Source organism: Schistosoma mansoni, chromosome W (genome assembly GCF_000237925.1).
Source record: "Schistosoma mansoni strain Puerto Rico chromosome W, complete genome".
Taxonomy (NCBI): Eukaryota; Metazoa; Platyhelminthes; class Trematoda; order Strigeidida; family Schistosomatidae; genus Schistosoma; species Schistosoma mansoni.
Window position 1 is genome coordinate 5,844,486 of NC_031502.1, and position 20,906 is coordinate 5,865,391.

The 20,906-nt window shown below is 35.1% G+C and overlaps 3 protein-coding genes across 3 annotated transcripts; 2 read left to right on the forward strand and 1 right to left on the reverse strand.

Annotated features, from left to right (window-relative positions):
* Window positions 1-256: 256 nt before the first annotated feature.
* Window positions 257-1,017, reverse strand: Smp_022430 (hypothetical protein). The gene is made up of 5 exons (XM_018800018.1): window positions 935-1,017; window positions 892-895; window positions 726-822; window positions 562-694; window positions 257-527 (listed from the first exon to the last, which is right to left on the reverse strand). The coding sequence occupies exons 1-5, from the start codon at window positions 985-987 to the stop codon at window positions 473-475; spliced, it is 342 nt and encodes a 113-aa protein (XP_018653874.1). The 5' UTR covers window positions 988-1,017; the 3' UTR covers window positions 257-472.
* A 3,324-nt stretch (window positions 1,018-4,341) lies between these two features.
* Smp_134200 (putative wd-repeat protein) lies at window positions 4,342-14,908 on the forward strand (the record flags this gene model as incomplete). Its single annotated transcript, XM_018800020.1, has 8 exons — window positions 4,342-4,735; window positions 4,772-4,908; window positions 4,940-5,068; window positions 5,103-5,202; window positions 5,238-5,485; window positions 8,493-8,666; window positions 11,209-11,357; window positions 14,529-14,908. Exons 1-8 carry the CDS (start codon window positions 4,724-4,726, stop codon window positions 14,906-14,908), a joined length of 1,329 nt encoding a protein of 442 aa, XP_018653875.1. The 5' UTR covers window positions 4,342-4,723.
* A 725-nt stretch (window positions 14,909-15,633) lies between these two features.
* Smp_022410 (putative f-box and wd40 domain protein) lies at window positions 15,634-17,671 on the forward strand (the record flags this gene model as incomplete). The annotated part of the gene is made up of 2 exons (XM_018800021.1): window positions 15,634-15,915; window positions 17,274-17,671. The coding sequence occupies 2 exons, from the start codon at window positions 15,634-15,636 to the stop codon at window positions 17,433-17,435; spliced, it is 444 nt and encodes a 147-aa protein (XP_018653876.1). The 3' UTR covers window positions 17,436-17,671.
* Window positions 17,672-20,906: the final 3,235 nt, after the last annotated feature.

Genomic DNA, 20,906 nt, shown 5'->3' on the forward strand with positions numbered 1-20,906 from the left:
TAAAAATCTCTAAAATTTAGTTGAAATTAGCTAGGGCTTAAATAAAAATTTAAAACAAATTCTGGTCAATAAACTGTCAGTTAGGTTACTGACTTGGCTTTCAGTGCCTTTTTTGTACTGAACAAGATTGAAACTGTTATAAAAGACGAAGATATATATTCCATTTAACAGGAAGCAATTTCACCACTATTGGAAAAAAGGTTTAATATCCGTAATCGTCTAACGTAATTTTGAACTGTGTAACATAGAGGACCATCAGCAACGTAGGTATGCATTTTACAAAAAAAATTAGCAATTACAGGACGTGTGTATTAACTCAATGAGACTGCACATACACTAGTTATCATAGTATGTAAACTACTAGTTCAGATAAAATAAAAACAAAATGTCGAATCGAGTAAACAGCCTACGTTTGACATACAGCGGATGGTTACCATAATATTCCTGAGAATGGAAGAGCTAGGCGGGGGATCTACGAACGGTACTTTTTCCTGATTTCATTGCGATCATTTTCGCTTTTCACATACCTACAAAGATCAGTCACTATGGCATCACACTTACCAGTAGTTGCAATAACGAACCAACTGACAAGACTGGGCAGTTTCATTAGCGAAATGGCAAGCAAATAGAAGCATATTTCGAGGTTGGACAAGGTATGCGAACCTCATGAAAGCAAGAGAGTAAAACATAAGTGCTCCAAAAATATACGAATATAGTTTTTATACCTGTAGTCATTTTACCACTGATTTTTTCTGGGTTATTTTTCAAATCTCCAAGAGCCGCTAACGGCAGACCCCAGTTTGCTATAGGACCCCAGAAGTGCTAAAGAGAGGGGTTTGTTATAAAACGATAAGAGCAAAAGTGACTGCGATGATCTGCAATAAAACTTACGGTACTATAATAAAAAAATTTACCTAATGAAAATAAAATTTACCTGGTAATGTAGTCCCTGAACTCTTTCCTGCGTAAGTAGTTAAACAGTTTCATTTACGAAGTCCAAAAATGCACTTGGGAAGGGTCGGTGGTAATGGTGCAGTCAAACAAGGTACTGATTATAAAACGATCTATTGAGGTGTTAAGTTCACACTCTCCACTCCTTCGTCATTAATTATTTTTTTCGTAATATGTGCTAAATAAATAAGACATTTAAGTGCTGCTCCATGACCATTGATAATATACACTACTTACTGAAAATGGTCTATCAAGCACCTGACTCGGATCACGTTTGGGTACAGAACGATTCTCATCTCGTATAACAGCTAATCAGATTCGATATCAATTCTACATATCTACCATTATTAACGTGTGTTTACCTATACCTCCGTTCTCGATCACCGGTTTAATTTCTTTGGAATATTGCACATGAAGAGGTTCCGGACAGCGATGACATTGAACGCTGAGTATCTGAAACATCTTTACTCTCCTATCATTGCCTTTATCCAGGCTTACCAAAATCAGAAACTCAGAATCGAAATATAGCATGGATGCTCAGGGTTTAATAACACTACTGTCCACAACAACTTTGCAATAAAGGATCTCAAACCCAGCCAAATCTGGAGTCAGGAATTAGTAAGTTCGAAAATATGTTTGGAAGATAGTCGGTGGTTCGAAAATTACATCAGCTTAGCCGACCGGATTTGTGTGGGATACGTAGCACAAAGTACCCAATAATGGTTCGATGAGGATGCTTAACCGAGTGATTTCAGCTAGTATGTGTCAGGTGAAACTAACGATGTCAGCACTACTGTTGAGGACTTGTAACAACTTAAGTTGGCTGATTAAAGGTTGGTCGCAAACATCTCAGTAATGTCAAAACAAAGATTTGTGTTGGAGTCATTAATTTATCATGTTCATGTTATATCAATATATATTAGTCATAAACCACATCTCATGCTCATTCTTAATCGGAAGCCCGAAGGATAAATGTGATTTATCACCGATAGAGATAGACACTCTTATGACTACGAATTTGGTCGTACTCACTCCCGATTTGTGGCTTGCTCATGTAGAGCACTGTACCACGAGACACTATATTACATCTGAGGGAATTCGCTACCGAGATTTGTGGTCTATCCTCCTCCTTCAGTCGCCATTGAAGTCGGCTACTTGATCTTGATCCCAATCACACCACAACCACACAACACTTTAATACTTGGAGTGACAAACCGCCTATCATTGTCAAATTGCCAAAGAATCCGAAGGCTTTTTCAAAGAGAAAAGTCATGTGATAGGTCGACATCATAGTTTGTACGTCATCTTCAAGTCTTGGTGGGTGAAAGTGGAGTGTGTAGGACTGTGGTCTAATTCGATATTAGTACAACTATCTTTGCTACCATAATAATAGGCCCAATCTCAAAGTTGTAGATGTCATGATGCGAATATCTAATCTATAAGATCTTAAGTGAAAGTCAAATAGTAATGTACGCTGACTCGTCCTATCATCGCGATGAGAATTATGATGTTCAGCACTTCTGAGGAATTTTATAGTTAAGATCATGAGTCAATTGAAGCTAGACCACCGCGGAAAACCTGCAAGCACTGGATGGCCGTTTCGTCTATCATGGGACTTCTCAGCAGTGCGCATCCACGAACCCGCTCTCGCGAGATTCGAACCCAGGACCTACCAGTCTCGAGCCAGAGCCATTAACCGATAGACCACTGAGCTGGCATCCAATGGTGTTGATGTCTAACCCCAACCAATCCACGAAATTGCGCAACCAACTTCCAATGTACTGAGGTAGATACCTGTCTCTACCTGACATGGATTAGCTCCACTGGCCACGACTTCTCACTAGAACTCCAGGAATTACCTCAAGGAGCCAGTCACTAGTGAGCATATGATCATTATCACTTACTTAGTTATTTCTTGATTTAAGTGATTTATGTGGAAATTTATATTTGTTTATCCTTTGCACTTAATTATGACATCTTCAAAATCAACTCAATATTTATCTCAGTTACACGAAACCTGATTTTTTATTATAATATTTTTTTCTTTTTCCTTTCTTTCCTTTTCTTCTTTTCTTCTTTTTTAAAAATATGGTAGATGTTATGCCAAACTTATTGTATTTCTGAGGAAACCGGAAATGGTTTCTTCACAACACTTATGTACCCACAAGATGCTTATGAACAACAAAAAATAACAATATTAATAATAACTCTATTCCCAGGTGACTTTAGGGAGTAACGTCCTTCTTTTAACGAACAACTAATTTATTCAGTCGATTGGACAAGACCGTCTTGGTAGTTATTTTGGTTGTATTGAAAATATTCAGTTTTTAAGGCAAAAATTGATAAAGTTGAAGAATCATCATGAATTGGTTCATATAATGTTGATGAATCATTAGTGTGTTGATAGTAGCCATCGCTGATTCAACGTTTTGAAAGGTTCAGACCATTGTATTTGCTATCATGTTGTTCATGTGTCGAACAGAAATCTTTTCAATAAATCAAATCTAATACATTATATTGATAGACGAACAGGCTCCAAAGGAGTGAATGAATTTGCGAACTACAGTTATATAGGTTTTCAAACGCCATAGCTTCTTGCCTTTTTGACTGTAGCGGTAAATAAATCCCAAAAACCAATAGTTATGTAAACTCTCAACAATGATGCCGACCTCGTTAGTTTCACCTGACACATACTAGCTGAAATCACTCGGTTAAGCATCCTCATCGAACCATTATTGGGTACTTTGTGCTACGTATCCCACACAAATCCGGTCGGCTAAGCTGATGTAATTTTCGAACCACCGACTATCTTCCAAACATATTTTCGAACTTACTAATTCCTGACTCCAGATTTGGCTGGGTTTGAGATCCTTTATTGCAAAGTTGTTGTGGACAGTAGTGTAATTAAACCCTGAATATCGGGGACATCATTATGCCAATTAACAGTTCAATAATTAGGTACGTAGATATGCAATTAAAGAACTGAATAGCTGTCACACTCGGAAAATGCTATCAGAGGTTCTGGTTGACAGTTACCGCTAATACAAAACTTCACATTTTTTTGCAGATTAGTAAACTATTAACATTAGTTGCCGAAGTTACCAGAAATGCGAAACCGCGTCAGTACTATGAGAAGCATTTATAAAGAATTCAGTGAAGTTAAATAAATAACAGTATATATATCAGAGTTTTCAGTTGAACAATCACTTTTGATTCAACATTAATTGTTCGTTTTAATTCATCAGAGTGCATACAGTTGTCATAGTAAACTTTGTAACTTTTCAAAACAGTTGACAGTAACATTAGCATTCGGAAAGATAGAAACGACGATTGAGTCAAAATTATCGATCAATCGGTTAGTTGAGCCAATATCTCTTATCATACAGTTTCAGTTAGTTGGCAGTAACCTGAATTTTCACTCATTTCATAGGGAGATTTGAACAAACGACTATTGTATCCAACTTGTTAAGTTGCACAATACATGTACAATGGAGGAGGAAGTTGGATTTGACAAGCTCAAATTAACAGGAGTAATAGGTTTTAATGGTTTGATTGTCTTTATGTTGTAAATATCAGTTATTAAGGAAAAATTCAGAACGGTTTCCTGGTACACCCTGATGGACAACATGTTGTATTTTCTCTAGGGAGCAACGTTATCATTGAAAATATAAGTACAGGAGAGCAGTTCTTTTTACAAGGACATACAAACGTCGTCGTGTGCATCGACATTGACAAGTCAGGATCATTCATAGCATCTGGTCAGGTTACATATATGGGATACAAAGTAACTGTTTTTATTTTCAACTAGACATATTTTAAGGCGACAATTATTGTGTGGAGTTTCGAAAAAAGGGAAAAATATGCCGAATTTGTGCTTCACAAAGTGAAAATTCAAGCCCTTAGCTTTTCACCGAATTCAAGTTATCTTGCAAGTCTTGGGGGACAAGATGATGGAAGGTAATTCTTCTAGCATTTCTCACACTTACAGCGTTGTTGTTTGGTCTGTGTCAAAACGAGAAGCCGTTTGCGGAAGTCCGGCACAGCCACAGAGTGCTGGAGTAACATTGGCGCTAGCTTGCGCTAATATTTCTGAAAACACTTTTATTACAGCTGGAGAGTATGTCACTCTGACATTTGTAAACGTTTTTAAGAAACACAGTGCGAGTATGGAGCTTAGATTTGGAAAATCGTAAAATCAGGCCAGCAGACTGCAACTTGGGTCAAATTAAGCGGACTATTAACTGCCTGTCTGTATGTGTAGCGTTTTAATAGTGATCTCTTTATAGGTTTCCCATAATGACGAAATATTTTTTGCAGGAACTACGACTGGCGATGTTTTGACTATTAGTATGAAGCATCACTTGCTACAAGTTATTGCACCTGAAAAAAATGGATTCAGTATGGGTGTAACAACACTTACAATATTAGGGGAGTCAATGTTACTTGTTGGATCAGGGGATGGAGTTGTGCAAGAACTTTGTTACACCGTTAGAAAAGAGGGAAAACGTTGCTTTCCAGCACTGGCTAAAACAAAGTAAGTCAGTCTACTGAGTTCACCTTCATAAGTGGAATGTCTGTCTTTATAAACAAACTTTATTGTACATTTTTGGCTCCAAATCTTCTGCATTTAGCAATTCTAACTTATTATTTTCTGCATTGCCAGAAGAAACGCGGATGATTTTGTCGAGTAAAAAATCAAAAAGTAGAGACTGTCGCACGCTGAATGATAAATTTCTAAATTATTCACACTCAGAAAACATGTTCTGAGCCGTTAGGTTGTTTCCCTCTGTTTAAAATTTAGAAAAAACAATGAAGCCCCCTTAAAGTAAAATTAACAACCTTGACCTAATCAACTAAGGATAACTTGATCGGTTAAATTCGTGAAATAAGAAAAAAACTATTGGACCGATACTTTTATTCCTTCAGGTTCTAGGATTGCAAATAGCTATTTGAAGCTTGCGTTCTATCCGTGATCTGTTAAAAACTAGTTTGCTAATACGATCGATTGTCAGGTCAACTTATGTAAACTGTTTTATCATAGTTCCTAGAACCCCATTTGGTGTTCTACTCAAGATCATTAGTATTCTGCATAGTGTTTGACCTCAACAACCTGATGGACTCCTGAGTTATTGTATCACACATTGTCTTAATGGAGTTGCATTCAAAATTCTGTATCATTTTGGAGTTTTATTTCAGTAGGATCAGTTTTATATCCGATTGGCTTCTGTATCCGCCTATTCTATATTAACCTTTATTCAGGGTTTGTATTCTGGTAAGGTCAAAAACTGTTAAGAATTATTAGTTTATGATGTATATTGTGCAACTTCTTGCCAACTGTCAATGAAAACTCGGATTTGTCATACACAACTTCGAGCTTTCTGTTTACATGTAGTTGGGTCTGTATCAGTTGCATCTAGCCAACGTATTCTACGATTGTACATATAAACTTGTTGTGACCTTTGCCCGATTAATTATCACACGGTATGATTTCCAATCAGAACACGACTTATACAATCTTAGCACTATGCCAAAAGAATGATGCGCTGACCGGTACGAGAAGCCTAGAATCTTTTTTCGTCCTTCTTATCTAGACCTTCCTGTTCAACTCAAAGAACACCAATATCAGCTTCCACTGCATGAATCATATATTTCAGATGTGCTTAGTTTATGTAAAAACAGACCAAACCATATCATGCTGTAACACAGAAAATAACAACTATACAAGAACGAGCCAAAAGTGACTGTGATTGTGAGAAAATGTAACTAGTAAGTGGGGAATAACTTAATGATAGTAAATCGCGTAATAGTAGTCAATAAGTCAAATGGAAGCTTGTAACAAAAGGAATATAAACATATGTATAATATAGTTATGTAATAATTATACAATAACAATAAATGTAATAGTAGTCCACAAATAATTCCCGATAGTTACTGTTCATAGTTGAAATCATGAGTCAATTGAAGCTAGACCACCATGGAAAACCTGGAAGCACTGGACGACCGTTTCGTCCTATTGTGAGACTCCTCATCAGAGCGCATCCACGATCCCGCCTTACGAGACTCGAACCCAGGACCTATCAGTCTCGCGCGCGAGCGCTTAACCACTAGACCACTGAGCCGGCATCCGATGGTGTTAATGTCTAACTTCAACCAATTCACGAAGAGGAGCAACCGTTCTCCATTGTCTTCAGTGAGTTACTATTTCACAACAGACCTGGTTGAACTCCACTGGTCAGTGCTTCTCACTAAAACTCCGGTAAATACCTCTTGAAGCCAGTCACTGTTCACTTATTCTACTTTAAAATGTAACAAATCTCGCGTGAATAATCCAGATATAAGGGCAAAATGGTCTTACGAGGGCCGTTTAATTGAAAATTAGGAGATTTCATCTCAGTGACTGATTGAATTATTATTTGGTAATCGTATACTTTATTTTATTACATTGATATAACGACATTTCGTGTTATGGTTTCCCATAAACTGATTACTTATTGACTAAAATTTCATTTATTTTTAACTCCGGAAGTATGTGGGTAAAAGAGCTGCATATTAGTCATTTGCCAGACATTTCCTGTGATACAAACAGTTACAGTAAAGGTGCTACACTGTTAATTTTTACCTTAACAAGGTTTCATTTCACATTTTCGTATTGAGTCTCGTAATATGACTATCTTGACTTTAAAACGTTACTTTACCAGGCATAAATAATTCAATACATACCTGAAATAAGACTGAAAAGTTTGAATTCCAATTTAAAACAAGAAGGACAAACGAACATACTCTAAATACATGCACATGAAACTAACTAACTGTTGTGGTAAGAGAATGCGTTTTAGGTATAAAACAATAATTTCAAATAGCAGTAAAGTAACCAGTTCATATTAAAGGTCAGAAGCCAAAGTGAATATGCGATAGAGAGATGTTGAAAAGCATTTGTATTTATTTAAAGATAAGTAAAAGGTTCAAGAATAATAAAAGTCAGTCACCACAAGTATTTTGTAGCATATATAAATGTACACGTTTTACCAGTAAAAGAACTTTGTATCATCAAGGCAATAATAAACTAGTGTTAATTTCTCAAAAGTTTATTTCATTTACCAGAATCAAACTAACAAATTATGTTTGCTATTTTAACTGTTAACCATAATTCAGGTTAATTCAAACTAACTGGCTAAAACTTTTTGATGTTCATAATTTAACGTACATTTTGATATCACATAAGTTAGTAGTTAATGAAAATCAAGAATAACGAAAGTTTTCTTCTATCCCTTTGGGGATTCCAAAATTAGGAATCATCAATGAAGTTTCTGATTATGTTGTCTTTAACCTTTAGGATGGTATACACTTGTTTAAAATTTGAAAAGCTGAACGTTTTGAAAATATTTAGTCTTTATTTTGTTGTATTTTCAAAAAGAACAAAGTTCTGTAATGTGATATTCGTCATGTCATAACATTTTTACTTAAAATTATCAGTGTGAATTTCGAACGAACATGTCGGTGTTTTAGATGTTCGGTTACAAAATCTGTATATTTTATTACAGTAAAACGAAAGAGCTTTTGGGAAAAGTCACAGCTATTAGTCTTCGTGGAGAAGGGCACCAATTCTTTGTTACAACTGATAAATGTCACCTTTATCGGTTTAATTATTCGGATTTCAGCCATGAACTTGTTAAAACATGCCATAACGCTGCGGTCAACGACATTAAATTCCCGTAGTAAGTAAAAATATTATATTAATATTTTTAATAATAACTAATATTGTCAAGTTAGAATTTTGTGTTGATTGTTATTGAAAGGCACAAATTTACATAGAAATATTCGAAATTAGCGATCGTAATAAAAAGCTCTTACTTGTTGTTACATAAAAGGATAAAATTTAAACGGAATAATGTAGATGGATTCAGTAAATGAGCCTCAACAATTTCCATGTTATGTTTCAAATCGCCACCTAGTAAGTTCAGTCAGTCATCTGTAATGTAGGATCAGACACATATATGCATCGGTTCAAGTTACCAAACCTCATTAGCACAACAAGATGAACATTAAATTCGTAGGAGCAGTTACTTCAGTGGTAGTAATTGATGTGTGGGCGAGAATGACAATGATTGGTTGTCTTGATGAGTCAGACATTAGATAGGATGACAGGTATTATGTGTTATATATATTCCCCTATCCTTATTATGTATGGACACTTATTGACGGACTGTTATTGATTGACTGTTTCTTGTGTCGGATTTTGGTATGGAAATATATTGACGTTGTAGTCAGGCTAATCTCGTGTTCTTGATCTGAGTTGTGTTGAAGTCCTGTAGAATAGACACTGGTTGAGAATCTAGTGTAGATATTCGTCTAAGGTAAATTAGCGTCCCACATACGTGTAAAAAGTGAAAGGACTGTTATAACAGAAACCCCTAGAGTTATAACAAACATCCTTTATATTTATAACAGTAATATATGAAAGAAAGATTGTGTATAAGGATATAATACAGGAAAAAAATTAGTTCGTAGAAAGAAAGGTATAAAACAGTTCTAATCTCACGGTTTAAGAGAAGACAAAGAGTGTATACACCAACGTCATTGTGATCGACTCTGAGCCATGTCATCCAGATTCTCCAAACACTGGTTAAAATAGTCACGCGGACTATAACTAAGTACTCTGCATCTATCAACATCACTCACACCAAAATTTAGTGACTTCAAGGACTGATGTCACGTTTTGGTTTGGCCGCCGCTAACTTTCTTCCAACCGTCCCCAACACTAGTTAGCGTTGTGTGTCGTGGTAATTGGTGTTCAGGCATACGTAACATGTGGCCTAACCATCTCAGTCAATGAAGATTTAAAACCTCATAAACTGATTTACCATCATTCCGTGACAGCTTGCGTATAACCTCACCATTACTTACCCGATGATCCCAGTAGATGCGAGCAATATTTCTAAGGCATTTGTAGCCAAATACTAGTAACTTACGAGTATCTTCTAATCTTAATGGCCACGTTACGTGATCGTGAAGTAGGACAGGATGAACTGCTGCGCAGTATACTCGTCCCTTAATTGATAGACGGATATCTCGTCTTCGCCTTAGGTGACGTGAATTGGAAAAAGACAAACGAGCTTTTTGAATCCGTGCAGAGATTTCATCAGACACCAACCCATTAGATATGATCTTCTAATCTTCTAATGAGTTAGTTAAACTGGGTAATGGGTAGCTGTGGAGCACGTGACGACTGTTTCGTTCTATTTGAGATTTATCAGCTGGATATACCTGAATCCCAGTGTCAATTTTGACATTGGGACTCTAACCCACTACCTTTAGTTTTATACAACGGAAAAACTCAGACACAAAAATAATACCCTTTGAATTTGTTAATAGCTATTTCAACTCATTATACCAGTACATAATGGGATGGTGTTTGAAATAAGAAGTACTGGGTTCAAGTTTTAATACGAACATCTACACTGCTATGGCAGTAAATCTGGCTGAAAAGTACAAATAGAACGAAATGCACCGTCTGGATTTCATTGCAAATCACAATTCAACTTGACTAAAAACTTGTATCTAAGTTTTTATTTATTTTATTTCATTTAAACACATAAATATTGGTACAAGGAAGCACCAGATAAATATGCGCCTCACAAATCTCATTCGATTTGTGTGAGGGCTGTGATACTACCCAGGTGTCCAGACTGAAGCAGGTGGTCTGCTTAGGGGACCACACCCGGAGTCTTTGACCTGAAGGTCTAGTCCACAAGGCAGTGGAGCATCGTGAGGAGATGCAGTCCCATGGTAGCCGGTGATCAATGATTGATTCGTACGCCATTTGTTCCCTCAGGATACTGGAGCCCATGTGCACCATTGGTTTGGAATCAGGGTTTTCCAACTCCCCTAGGTGGACACTCCACATCCACCAACCCGGTTAAAGCGCCAGACATTCGCTTTTCGTCCTCTCAATTTCGTAAACAACACCCCCGCCACGAGAAGGCAGTGAGTAGGACTTCCCTGGCAGAGGCTATATATTCGCTGGCCATATGAGAGCATTTCGAGAGGGAGAGTGGACTCTCCCCACTCTCGGCCGTACCAGGGCATTTGGGGGCTGTATCTAAGTGATCCGCTCAGAATGCACATTTATCGATCAAATGCAGAACTTGGTATCAACATTGGGAAAACTTAGACACTTACTAGTAATAATATTTTAATGATTGATTTTAGACGTGTATTAATTAATGACCAAATGTTTTTTTTAATTTATTTTGTTAGTAAATACTCTGAATTGTTTGTAACATGTGCTTACCAAGACATTCGTGTTTTTAATAAAATAAATCAACATGAACTGCTACGTATCAATATACCAAATATGACATGTTATTGTATAGACATATTACGTGATGGAGCAGCTATTATATCAGGTAACGGAAATTGTTTGTTAGCATATAGTCTTAGTGAAACTGACAGTAATTTTCATGACACCTATATACTTCAGTAACTTTATTACAGCAACCAACACATTGAAATTTCATTTTCATAGTATGCCTATTTGTACTAATTGGTAGTTCACAGAAGTCATGGTTAATGAAGTTAAAGACCAATAAAAATGTAGTTGTTCAAGTGAACTTAATGTTTGATGAGGGATATCCAGTACTCAACTGCTACTATATCAACGAAATGTAGGCGCGCGCAATACGGCAAGAGTTTCTGAGCAGTTGTAACGTCCAGTCCTTGGTAGGTTTACGTCTGGCCTGAAGGTACCTTGTGTGAAGAGGAGTAAGGAAGTGAACCTGGAGGAGAAAAGAACTAAGTGAAAAGTGGACTGAAGACTCAGTAAGCACATAGAATGCACTTATATCGAGTAATGAAAGTAACTGACAACAATTAGAAATATCACAACACGAGACTAAGACAATTTGATAGTCGAAACTAGAAGTTGGTAGCGTAAGGTTTCGAATGCATAAAGCATTAGAACGATTGGGACGATCTGTTTGATATATTTTATTTGTAAAGTAAAACAAACAAACAAATGGCATGCATATGCATATGCAACTGGTTTGTATAAATATTTTACAAATGCTATTTCGGATATGATATGTACAACGTTATCTAGTTTAATAGAGGATAGTAATTATAATTAATTTATACAACTCTAATACACTGATGGATGGATGAAGAGAGGGGGCATGATGTAATTGACTACAAAAAATATATGTACATTGTAACGACAGTGATAGATAAAAGGGTAAAAGTAACAGTAATTACCGAATAACAGCCGCAGAGTGATCAAATAATCGGGACAAAAATGATATTACTAATGTGATCACTAGTGACTTATTTCAGGAGATAAATCTGAAATTCTAGTGAAAGTCATGACCAGTGGAGCACAATCATACCAAGTTGGAAACAGTAAACCATTGAACAGACTGAATGATGGCGATAAGACTGAGAGTCGATCAAAGTTAGACATATGTACTGTTGTAATTTGGTTCAGCAGTCTATCAGTTAAACACTCGTGAGCAAAACCGAAGGTCTGGAGCTAGGTTAGAATTGAAGAGTGGGTGGTTACTTTTGAGGAGTTAAGTACTAAGAAAAAAAAATCTGTTTGATACTTCTTAATTTTAGTGGATGTCCCCCATAAGTCGATCAGTGATAACGAAAACACTCAACAATGTATATTAGACTCTGTACTGATAATATTAATAATAATAATAATAATAATAATAGAAGATATCTGAAAACTGAAGATTAGTAATAATGACCACAAATTAGAAATAAAAATTTGAATGGAAAGGACAATAGGAGTTTTATTGTGGTCAAATTACTGATAACGAATTTTATAAACATTATACGGTTGGAATCATACACTGTATGGGTGAAATTATTTAAACCTCTAATTCAAGAACCTGTCAAGAGAAAGCAATTTCAATAAAATCCATAAGAGCGTGGTACAAACATTTCTAACACTTGTTTGGCCATACTAGAACTGAAAGTCCCAACCTTAGCTATTACACTTCATATCTTCTGTAGAAAACTGAACCGAATAGACCTAGAATGTTAGCGTAAAAATGTGTATAATCAATTGTCTAGAGAGATAAAGAGGATCGGTTTGCAATCACGCTCGCGGACCTAGCGAATCAAAATTCTGTCACACCAGCAGTTTCTTTATGTTCTTAAATGAACAATCATAGAAAAGCCATAAACGATTTGATGGAAAATGATCAAATAGCCTTGTTAAGACCTGGAAAAAAGATCCAGTTTTTCTGTTTTCAGTAAACAATAATGGGTTTCAGAAATCTAGATCAGTACTTAGATGGAAGATTTACAGCATACGAAATACAATTAATTCACTTCATCTTACGATATTTATTCTTGATTTACAAAAGTATAATAATGAAACAAATTGAATAAAACATAGTTCATCATTTAGTCACTTATTAGTAGTAAAATTATGAGAAAGTTAAGTAAATCTCCATGTTAACTGAACGTTAAATAAAACCACATATGAGACTAAAGGACAGATAAGATCGTCGATGTTCATGCTGTCAACTGAACCATGAATATTAAAAGTTTGTTCTTTATCAAATAACAGATTTTATAATCAGTCTAATATGTATAAAATTGCAAAACGAACATAATTTAAATGAGTCATTTGAGATTTGTTTGAAAGAGTTTAGAAGAATTTCCTTAAATTATAACAAACATTAATCATTCAACCTGGATAAATTCATTTGGCAATGGCAAAATTAAGCCACATCTCTTATCAGTTGAATAAGGTAGGTAATATTAGGAAATATCTATTGATACTGATGTTTTGTAGAAGTTCAGGAAACTACAAAATAGATTACCACAATAAAATAGAAAGTAAACAATTTGAGGAAAGATATTTATTCAGATAGCTTTATTATACGCCAATGTACAGTTGCCTGTTTCCGATGTTGTGGAAAATATTTTAAACTGAAAGTTTAGGTTATGTCTTTCGAACGCTGATAGGTAGCATGTATCATGTTGTCAAGTCAGTATTCGATTTTCGATTAGTTCACCTATAAGCCAGTAAGATCACTGACCTGTTTATCAATTGATACACTAACCAATGAACACAATCTAGGCCTGAACGCTTATTGGTCCTCGAGCTCCTTTGATCCCAGTAGTCAATCAGGAGACACATACAGGAAAGAGATCAGTAATTTATTGTACTCAATTCAATTCTGATTCAACTCACAATAATGTGCTTCGAATGACGGCCCACATAGCACAACGAACAGGAAATCATATTTTAAACACAATAATACCGCAAGTGGTAGAGTGATGAGCTGTCAGTAAATGATTATTTAGCGACAACTAAGGTATGATAAAACATATAGAGACATTTCATAGACCCACTAAAAGCCTATAATAAGGTGAATATGAAAATGCAACAATAAAGTTATCTGCTAATTATACGATGAAAATACGGGTCTTACTATTTCGGAAAATAGTTCCGAAAGTGGCAACTTCGCCAGTATTCGTCCCGGTAAAAGTTTATTAAACAATTAGTTCCGAAATAAATATTAAATGACTTTTATTCACAACTAATTTTTTTATTAATGAAGGATGGGATGACAGCAAAATAAGAGCATTTTACCCCGAAACCGGAAGGTTAATGTATACTATTCAAAATGCTCACAAGAAAGGTGTAACTGCATTATGCAGCACATCAACATGTGACCGGATAATTAGTGGTGGAGGTGAAGGCCAAGTACGTGTATGGGATATTAGAGAAGCTCAACCTGCGAATAATCAATTACATCGTAGTAGACTAAAACGTACAGACAAATCGAATAGTATACAGAACTCTAATTACTCTACTAAACTAGTAGCTGCAATGTATGAGCATACAAATGCCGTTTCGTGTATTCAGATAAGCAGAGATGATAAGTCGTGCGTATCAGCTTCAGCAGATTCTACTTGTATTATTTGGTGTTTAGAGTAAGTTTTGTTACTATTATTTTAAGTTTTAAATGAATAATGTCAGATTGAAAAATGGCTTTTCTTTTAGTGTCTTTGATTTGCAAGAAATGCCATATATATATATATATATATATATATATATATATATATATATATATATATATATATATATATATATATATATATATATATATACCGCCCCCAAATGCCCTGTTACGGCAGAGAGTATATAGCCCCTGCCATTCAAGTCCTAGTCACTACTTTCTCGTGGAGCGGGTGTTGTTTAACGAAATTGACAGGACGAAAAGCGAGCGGGTGTTGTTTAACGAAATTGACAGGACGAAAAGCAAGTGTCCGGCGCCGTAATTGAGTTGGTGGACACAGAAAGACAACTAGGGGAGTTGGAAAACCCTGATTCCAAACCAATAAAGCACATGGGCTCCAGTGTCCTGAGGGAACAAATGGCGTATGAATCAATCGTTGGTCACCGGCTACCATGGAAATGCATCTCCCAACGTTGCTCCACTGCCTTGTGGATCAGACCTTCAGGTCAAGGGCTCCGGTTGTGGCCCCTGCTTCAGTCTGGGCACCCGGGCAATATCAAAGCCCTCACACACACAATTAAATGAAATGACAATTTTTTGTATGGCGCATATATATTTGGTGCCCCACTGTACCAATATTTATGTGTTCAAATAAATAAATACATACCAATGATTTTTAGTGCACAAGTTATTATATTTTTTCATGTATCACTATTTATCTTATTTTTATTACTCATTAATTTTTAGAACATTCCGTCGTAAACAAATAATCTTTTCAAATACATTATTCCGATGTGTTTGTTATCATCCAACAGAATGTCAAATTATTACATCTGGTACAGATAGAAAAATAGGTTATTGGGAGGTATACGATGGTTCATTAATAAGACAATTAGATGGTTCACGAACAGGCTCAGTTAATGGCATGGATATTACAGATGATGGGGACACATTTGTTACAGGTGGAAATGATAAACTTGTCAAGGTAAGAAATATTTATCTTTTTGCAAAAAAAAAAGAAAAACGTTACTACAATCATAGTATACTTTAGAAAAGTCAATATACAAAGGAGTCATTTGTTAGTCAAGAATAATGTATACAGCTAACTTCTCAGTTTGCATAAACATTAATCTACATGAAGTAGAAATCATAGATGTAGGAAGAATAATTAAATGACTAAAAACAATAAGCCTCTCAGACAAATTTATACTCCAGGACACCATTCTCAAGTTTTAACTGAAAGCTTTTAGAATATATCTAATGGTTCTATGGTCGACCTAACGAAACCAACAGTTGTATACAGATTCGTTATCAGTAAACATTTAATAAAAAGTTGGACTTCTTGATAGGCTCAATGTCTTATCTTGGCAGCTTGCTAGAAGATAACACAATAGTATTACTAAGCTTGTATTTTGTAAACAAGTAGAACTTCATTTGACGTGAATATGTTTGACTGAAAATTTTTTAGATGCCAGTCAGCGTTTGTTCTCAACAGATTATTTATTAGATGTGAATGTAATTCTTTGACCAATAAATTCAAACTGTTTTTTTCTTTTATGAAAATCAAAGTAATTTGCTTACTATGCAAGACTGGGTAATAGAATATGGAAGTTATCTACGCTTTAGTTTTTCTTACTTGTTGATTATTATTATGCTTACAAACAAAGTTTGAATTATTTACGTTGGTGATTTCTAATTGTTACCCAATTAACTATTGAATGTTTATAATAATATTACTCGTTGTTCAGTATGGTGATATCATGGATACTACTGATAAGTAAACACATGAGTAGACAGAGTATAATTGGAATGACCATGAAGTGTTCTTTCACATTAAGTGATATAAGTGTAGAATTTCCAATGTAGAAGACATTGTGATGAGGCGTGTGACTCTATCAATGGAATTCAATCACATCATCGTACATGATACACTTCAACTGAAATTGATTGAAGAGTTAGCAGATAACTATTCATAACTGAATACTAATCCTTCACAGTAGTTGTACATAAGACAGTTTGCCTCTACTTGAAGGTAGACTACCAAATTAATGATTTTTGGAGTAAGATTTTGGTATTATTCTTTCCTCTATGGTGTTAACTATATACTAATAAGGACAACAGACTAAATCTTCATATTTTTCGAAGGTAACCGGCTTAAAGGGTTCTTCTATTATGCATGATTTGATGAACAGCTGTCAGACATACGAGTTACTTTACGACGTTGCAGTTTGCAACTATAAACCAAATATTTAACGCCTTACTTTTAAGATGTATATACTCTGTTTGTTAAATCAGATTTTAAAAGACAAGTATATTGATCATTGACATGAATCTACAATTCAGGTCTGGAAGTACAATGAAGGTGAAATAACCCATGTAGGTTTGGGACATACATCACCAATAACAAGATTACGTATATCACCAGATCAAAAAAGCATTGTCACGGTCAGCGAAGATGGAGCTATTTACATCTGGGAAATGCCAATAATAACTGGAACAAGTTAGACTTTATCAAGAGGAAATAACTTGATGAACTATGAAGTACATCCACTACAGAACTCATCTTAGTTTATCATAACACACAGCTTAATTGCATTGCTCTGAATATTTATCTTTCTATTTATAAACATATCTATAATTTACAATAATAATACTACCCACGAACAACATTATAGGCAAATTCTATGCATATAGGAATTTTTAAAGATTAATTGCTCATTAAAATAAACAATTTAATGAATAAATCTTTGTGATTTTACTTAAAAGGGTGTACATATATATGCAAAATAACTAGTGTGGTGAGAGATTTGTTCGTAACCTTAAACAAAATTATTTGAGTTTAGTTAAATAGGGTCTACTGAGTGAAGGATTACCTATTTAGTATGCACTTAACTGTTTATATTCGATAATTTTGATTATATTCTCGTGAAAAAGCTTGGACTAGATTGCCGAACGAAATGTCAGATTTAAATTCAATCGTTGAGACTTTCCTCCTTTTTAATGTTTTACATGAAATTGGCGCCCAATTACCGTCAAAGTATTCGTTCAAATTTAGATGAAAGTTCTCATATATACTGAATGATTCATTGAAATTGCTAGAAATTATAAGTGTAGAAGTCGAAGATTATTATTATTAATGGCTTTATTGAATATTATAATCAGGTATAATATAGACTTCTCAGCACGAATTATTTCAACAAGTTTTTTCACCAAAAAAAAATGAAAAAAAGGTCTAAAAAATCTGAGTCTGTACAAATTATCAAATTTGAGACATGCTTAAGAATACAGGTTATTTACCAGGTCAACTCTAACAGCCTATTCGTCACAAAGTAAATTTGCTAGGTAAGGTATTACAGAACTTTTATAGATTTGTTTGCGTGCATGGATTTTAATGTATTCACGTCTCTTTCTACCGGAAGATATACAAGGAGAAAGATATGAATGAATTGGATGGTTAGTATCTGATAAAATAACACCTGCCAAGAATTTGCAGGACTTAAGATGTCTATCCACAGGCATATTAATAATGACTTCAAAAGATTCACCACACACCTTGCAAACTGCCTTCAGCACTCTCCGCAAAACAGCAAAGTCTTATCTCAAAAGCCCGGGAAAGAATAATGGAGAACAATATAGAATAATAGGTAATACGCAGGAATTTACAAATTGTAAGAGTAAATGGCGAGTAATCCCAGGAGCATGCAGCCTCTTTATGTAGTAAGTCAAACGGTAAACTTTTTTCCATAACAGCAAAACATGAGAAGACCAAGAAAGATCAGAGGAAAAAGTAACGCCAAGATATTTGACCTTCGACACTGTGTTTATCAAGGAGTCTCCAATGGCACAAGCATTACGGGATCCCAAAATGGGGTATAGGTTCTGTCCATGTCTCAAGCTAAAGTTAACAGCTTGACACTTAGATGGATTAAGTAAGAGACCATTACCAACAGACCACCATTCAATACGAAACAAAAACCGGTTCATTTCTATGGGATGTAAGGAGGTAGAAATTGGCATACATACAGTGAGGTCGTCCGCATATTTCACAAAAGTGTTTTCTGTGGAAGATGGTAGATCATGCAGAAAAAAAGAGAAGAGCAGAGGTGAAAGAACAACTCCTTGTGGCACACCTACAGTAGAGACGTTGAACATTTTCCTTCAAATACAGTGTACTGTTCCCTTCCAGAAAGGTAGGAGCATAGCCAATTGGTTATCCAGCTGTCAGTGTTGACGCTGATCAGCTTGTTAAGTAAGGTGTCTTGGAATAGAATCAAAAGCAGAAATAAAGTTCAGAAAACCGCATCGAACATACTTCTTACCCTTTTCCAACCCGAACACTATATTGTGATGCAGAACAGCAACGGCATCTAATGTGCTTCTTTTGCATTTGTAAGCAAACTGATATGGATCACAGTGCTCTTTTATTGCAGGTTGAAGTGAGTGTATCAGATACAAACTTCATACTGACACTATGGTGTGATAATTTTAGGTATACAAATGGAAATTATTGTCAATAAGGAATTAAAACTTGAGTTTCATTCAAGAATGTTATGATGTAGAACGATGGACGATAAAAAAAATACTATGTATATTCAAGACAAGAAAATGAAACCTAAAGGAACTGAAGAGAACTTGTATTACGACCATCAAAGCAATTGGATTCATTATTTCTGTACATAAATAGTTGACGTGAGATTATATATAGCTAACGCTTCCATAATGAATAGGTTCAATTTATTTACACACAACACAAAGACAAATAACCAGTCAGTCATAACTAACATAAATCATAATACTAAAATAGAGAGGAGCTGAGAAACAATAACTAGCCAGTTTTAAAGAAAATATTGATTTCATGTATGCTCTAAATGCAAATGCATACGTTCATGTAACATAAAACAAAGTATAGAGAATGAAATGTTACAATGATAGAATAAGATGTTATTCAGGGACACTGTTACATAAGAAATCAGTCATAGTGTGTTGATAGTTATGAGACGAAACAGGTATGCGCTTTTTTCATAACATCATAAGACTGTTTATATCTTATTTTACTTGGATAGAAATATTAGATAATTCATAGGATTTAGCATATTTAAATGTTGAAAATCAAAATAAATCAGTTTAACCAAGTAATTGATATACAATACATTATATTTCTAATAACAGAATCTTGAGAAAGTGTGAATGATTGTACACGAAATGTTAGCTTAATCATAACCAAAAAGTTGTAGCGAAATTTGGACATTGATTGGGTAAAGTAAAAGATCAATCTAGTTTGGACGTAGCTCGAATAGAATCAGGAGCAGATTTGCATACATTATTGATTGCACTGATGTAAGCTTACATTTCTCAGTAGACTTCGCTCGATTTTATAAATCATACTGAAGTATGAATCCGACCACGAACTTGCAATGATCAAAGAGGTGTAGTTCAATAAATGTCATTCGAGATCATGAACTGATTAATTCTAGACCACCAGTGAAAACCTTACAGTAGTGGAAGGCCGTCTTGTCCTAGTATAGAACTCTTCAGCAGTGCGCACCCACGATCCCGCAAGCGGGACTCTGATTCAGAACTTGCGGTCACGCACAAACACGTGGCCTCTAAACCACTGGGCCAAGATCCAGTATTTTTGTCTAACTTCATCCAATTCACGATATTGCCCGACCAAATCAGCAATCTCCACAACTCTATACTGACAATGGATTTTATGACACATCATGGTACTTTTTAACACGTCAATGAATTTTATTACACCTGTCAAAGGCCATAAAATTAAGTAAACACACAGGTAGCTTATCCTATACTCACAAATGTACCAAAAGTCTTAATTATGGATACTAGTAGTGAGAACGTGTATGATGCTTGAAACGACAATTAAGAACCTTATCAGTTACATTAATTTCAAACCTCAGAGTAATATACGCAAACACTTATCTATAAGGTATATTAACAATGTTTAAATAACTGTTA

Bases quoted from the DNA above. Each gene is read 5' to 3' on its own strand.
- Smp_022430 (XM_018800018.1), bottom strand. From the start codon at position 987: ATGAAACTGTTTAACTACTTACGCAGGAAAGAGTTCAGGGACTACATT. The intron at 695-725 runs GTATAAAAACTA...ATATTTTTGGAG, and splicing joins CAGTGGTAAAATGACTACAG to CACTTATGTTTTACTCTCTT. The intron at 528-561 runs GTAAGTGTGATG...TGATCTTTGTAG, and splicing joins GTTCGTTATTGCAACTACTG to GTATGTGAAAAGCGAAAATG.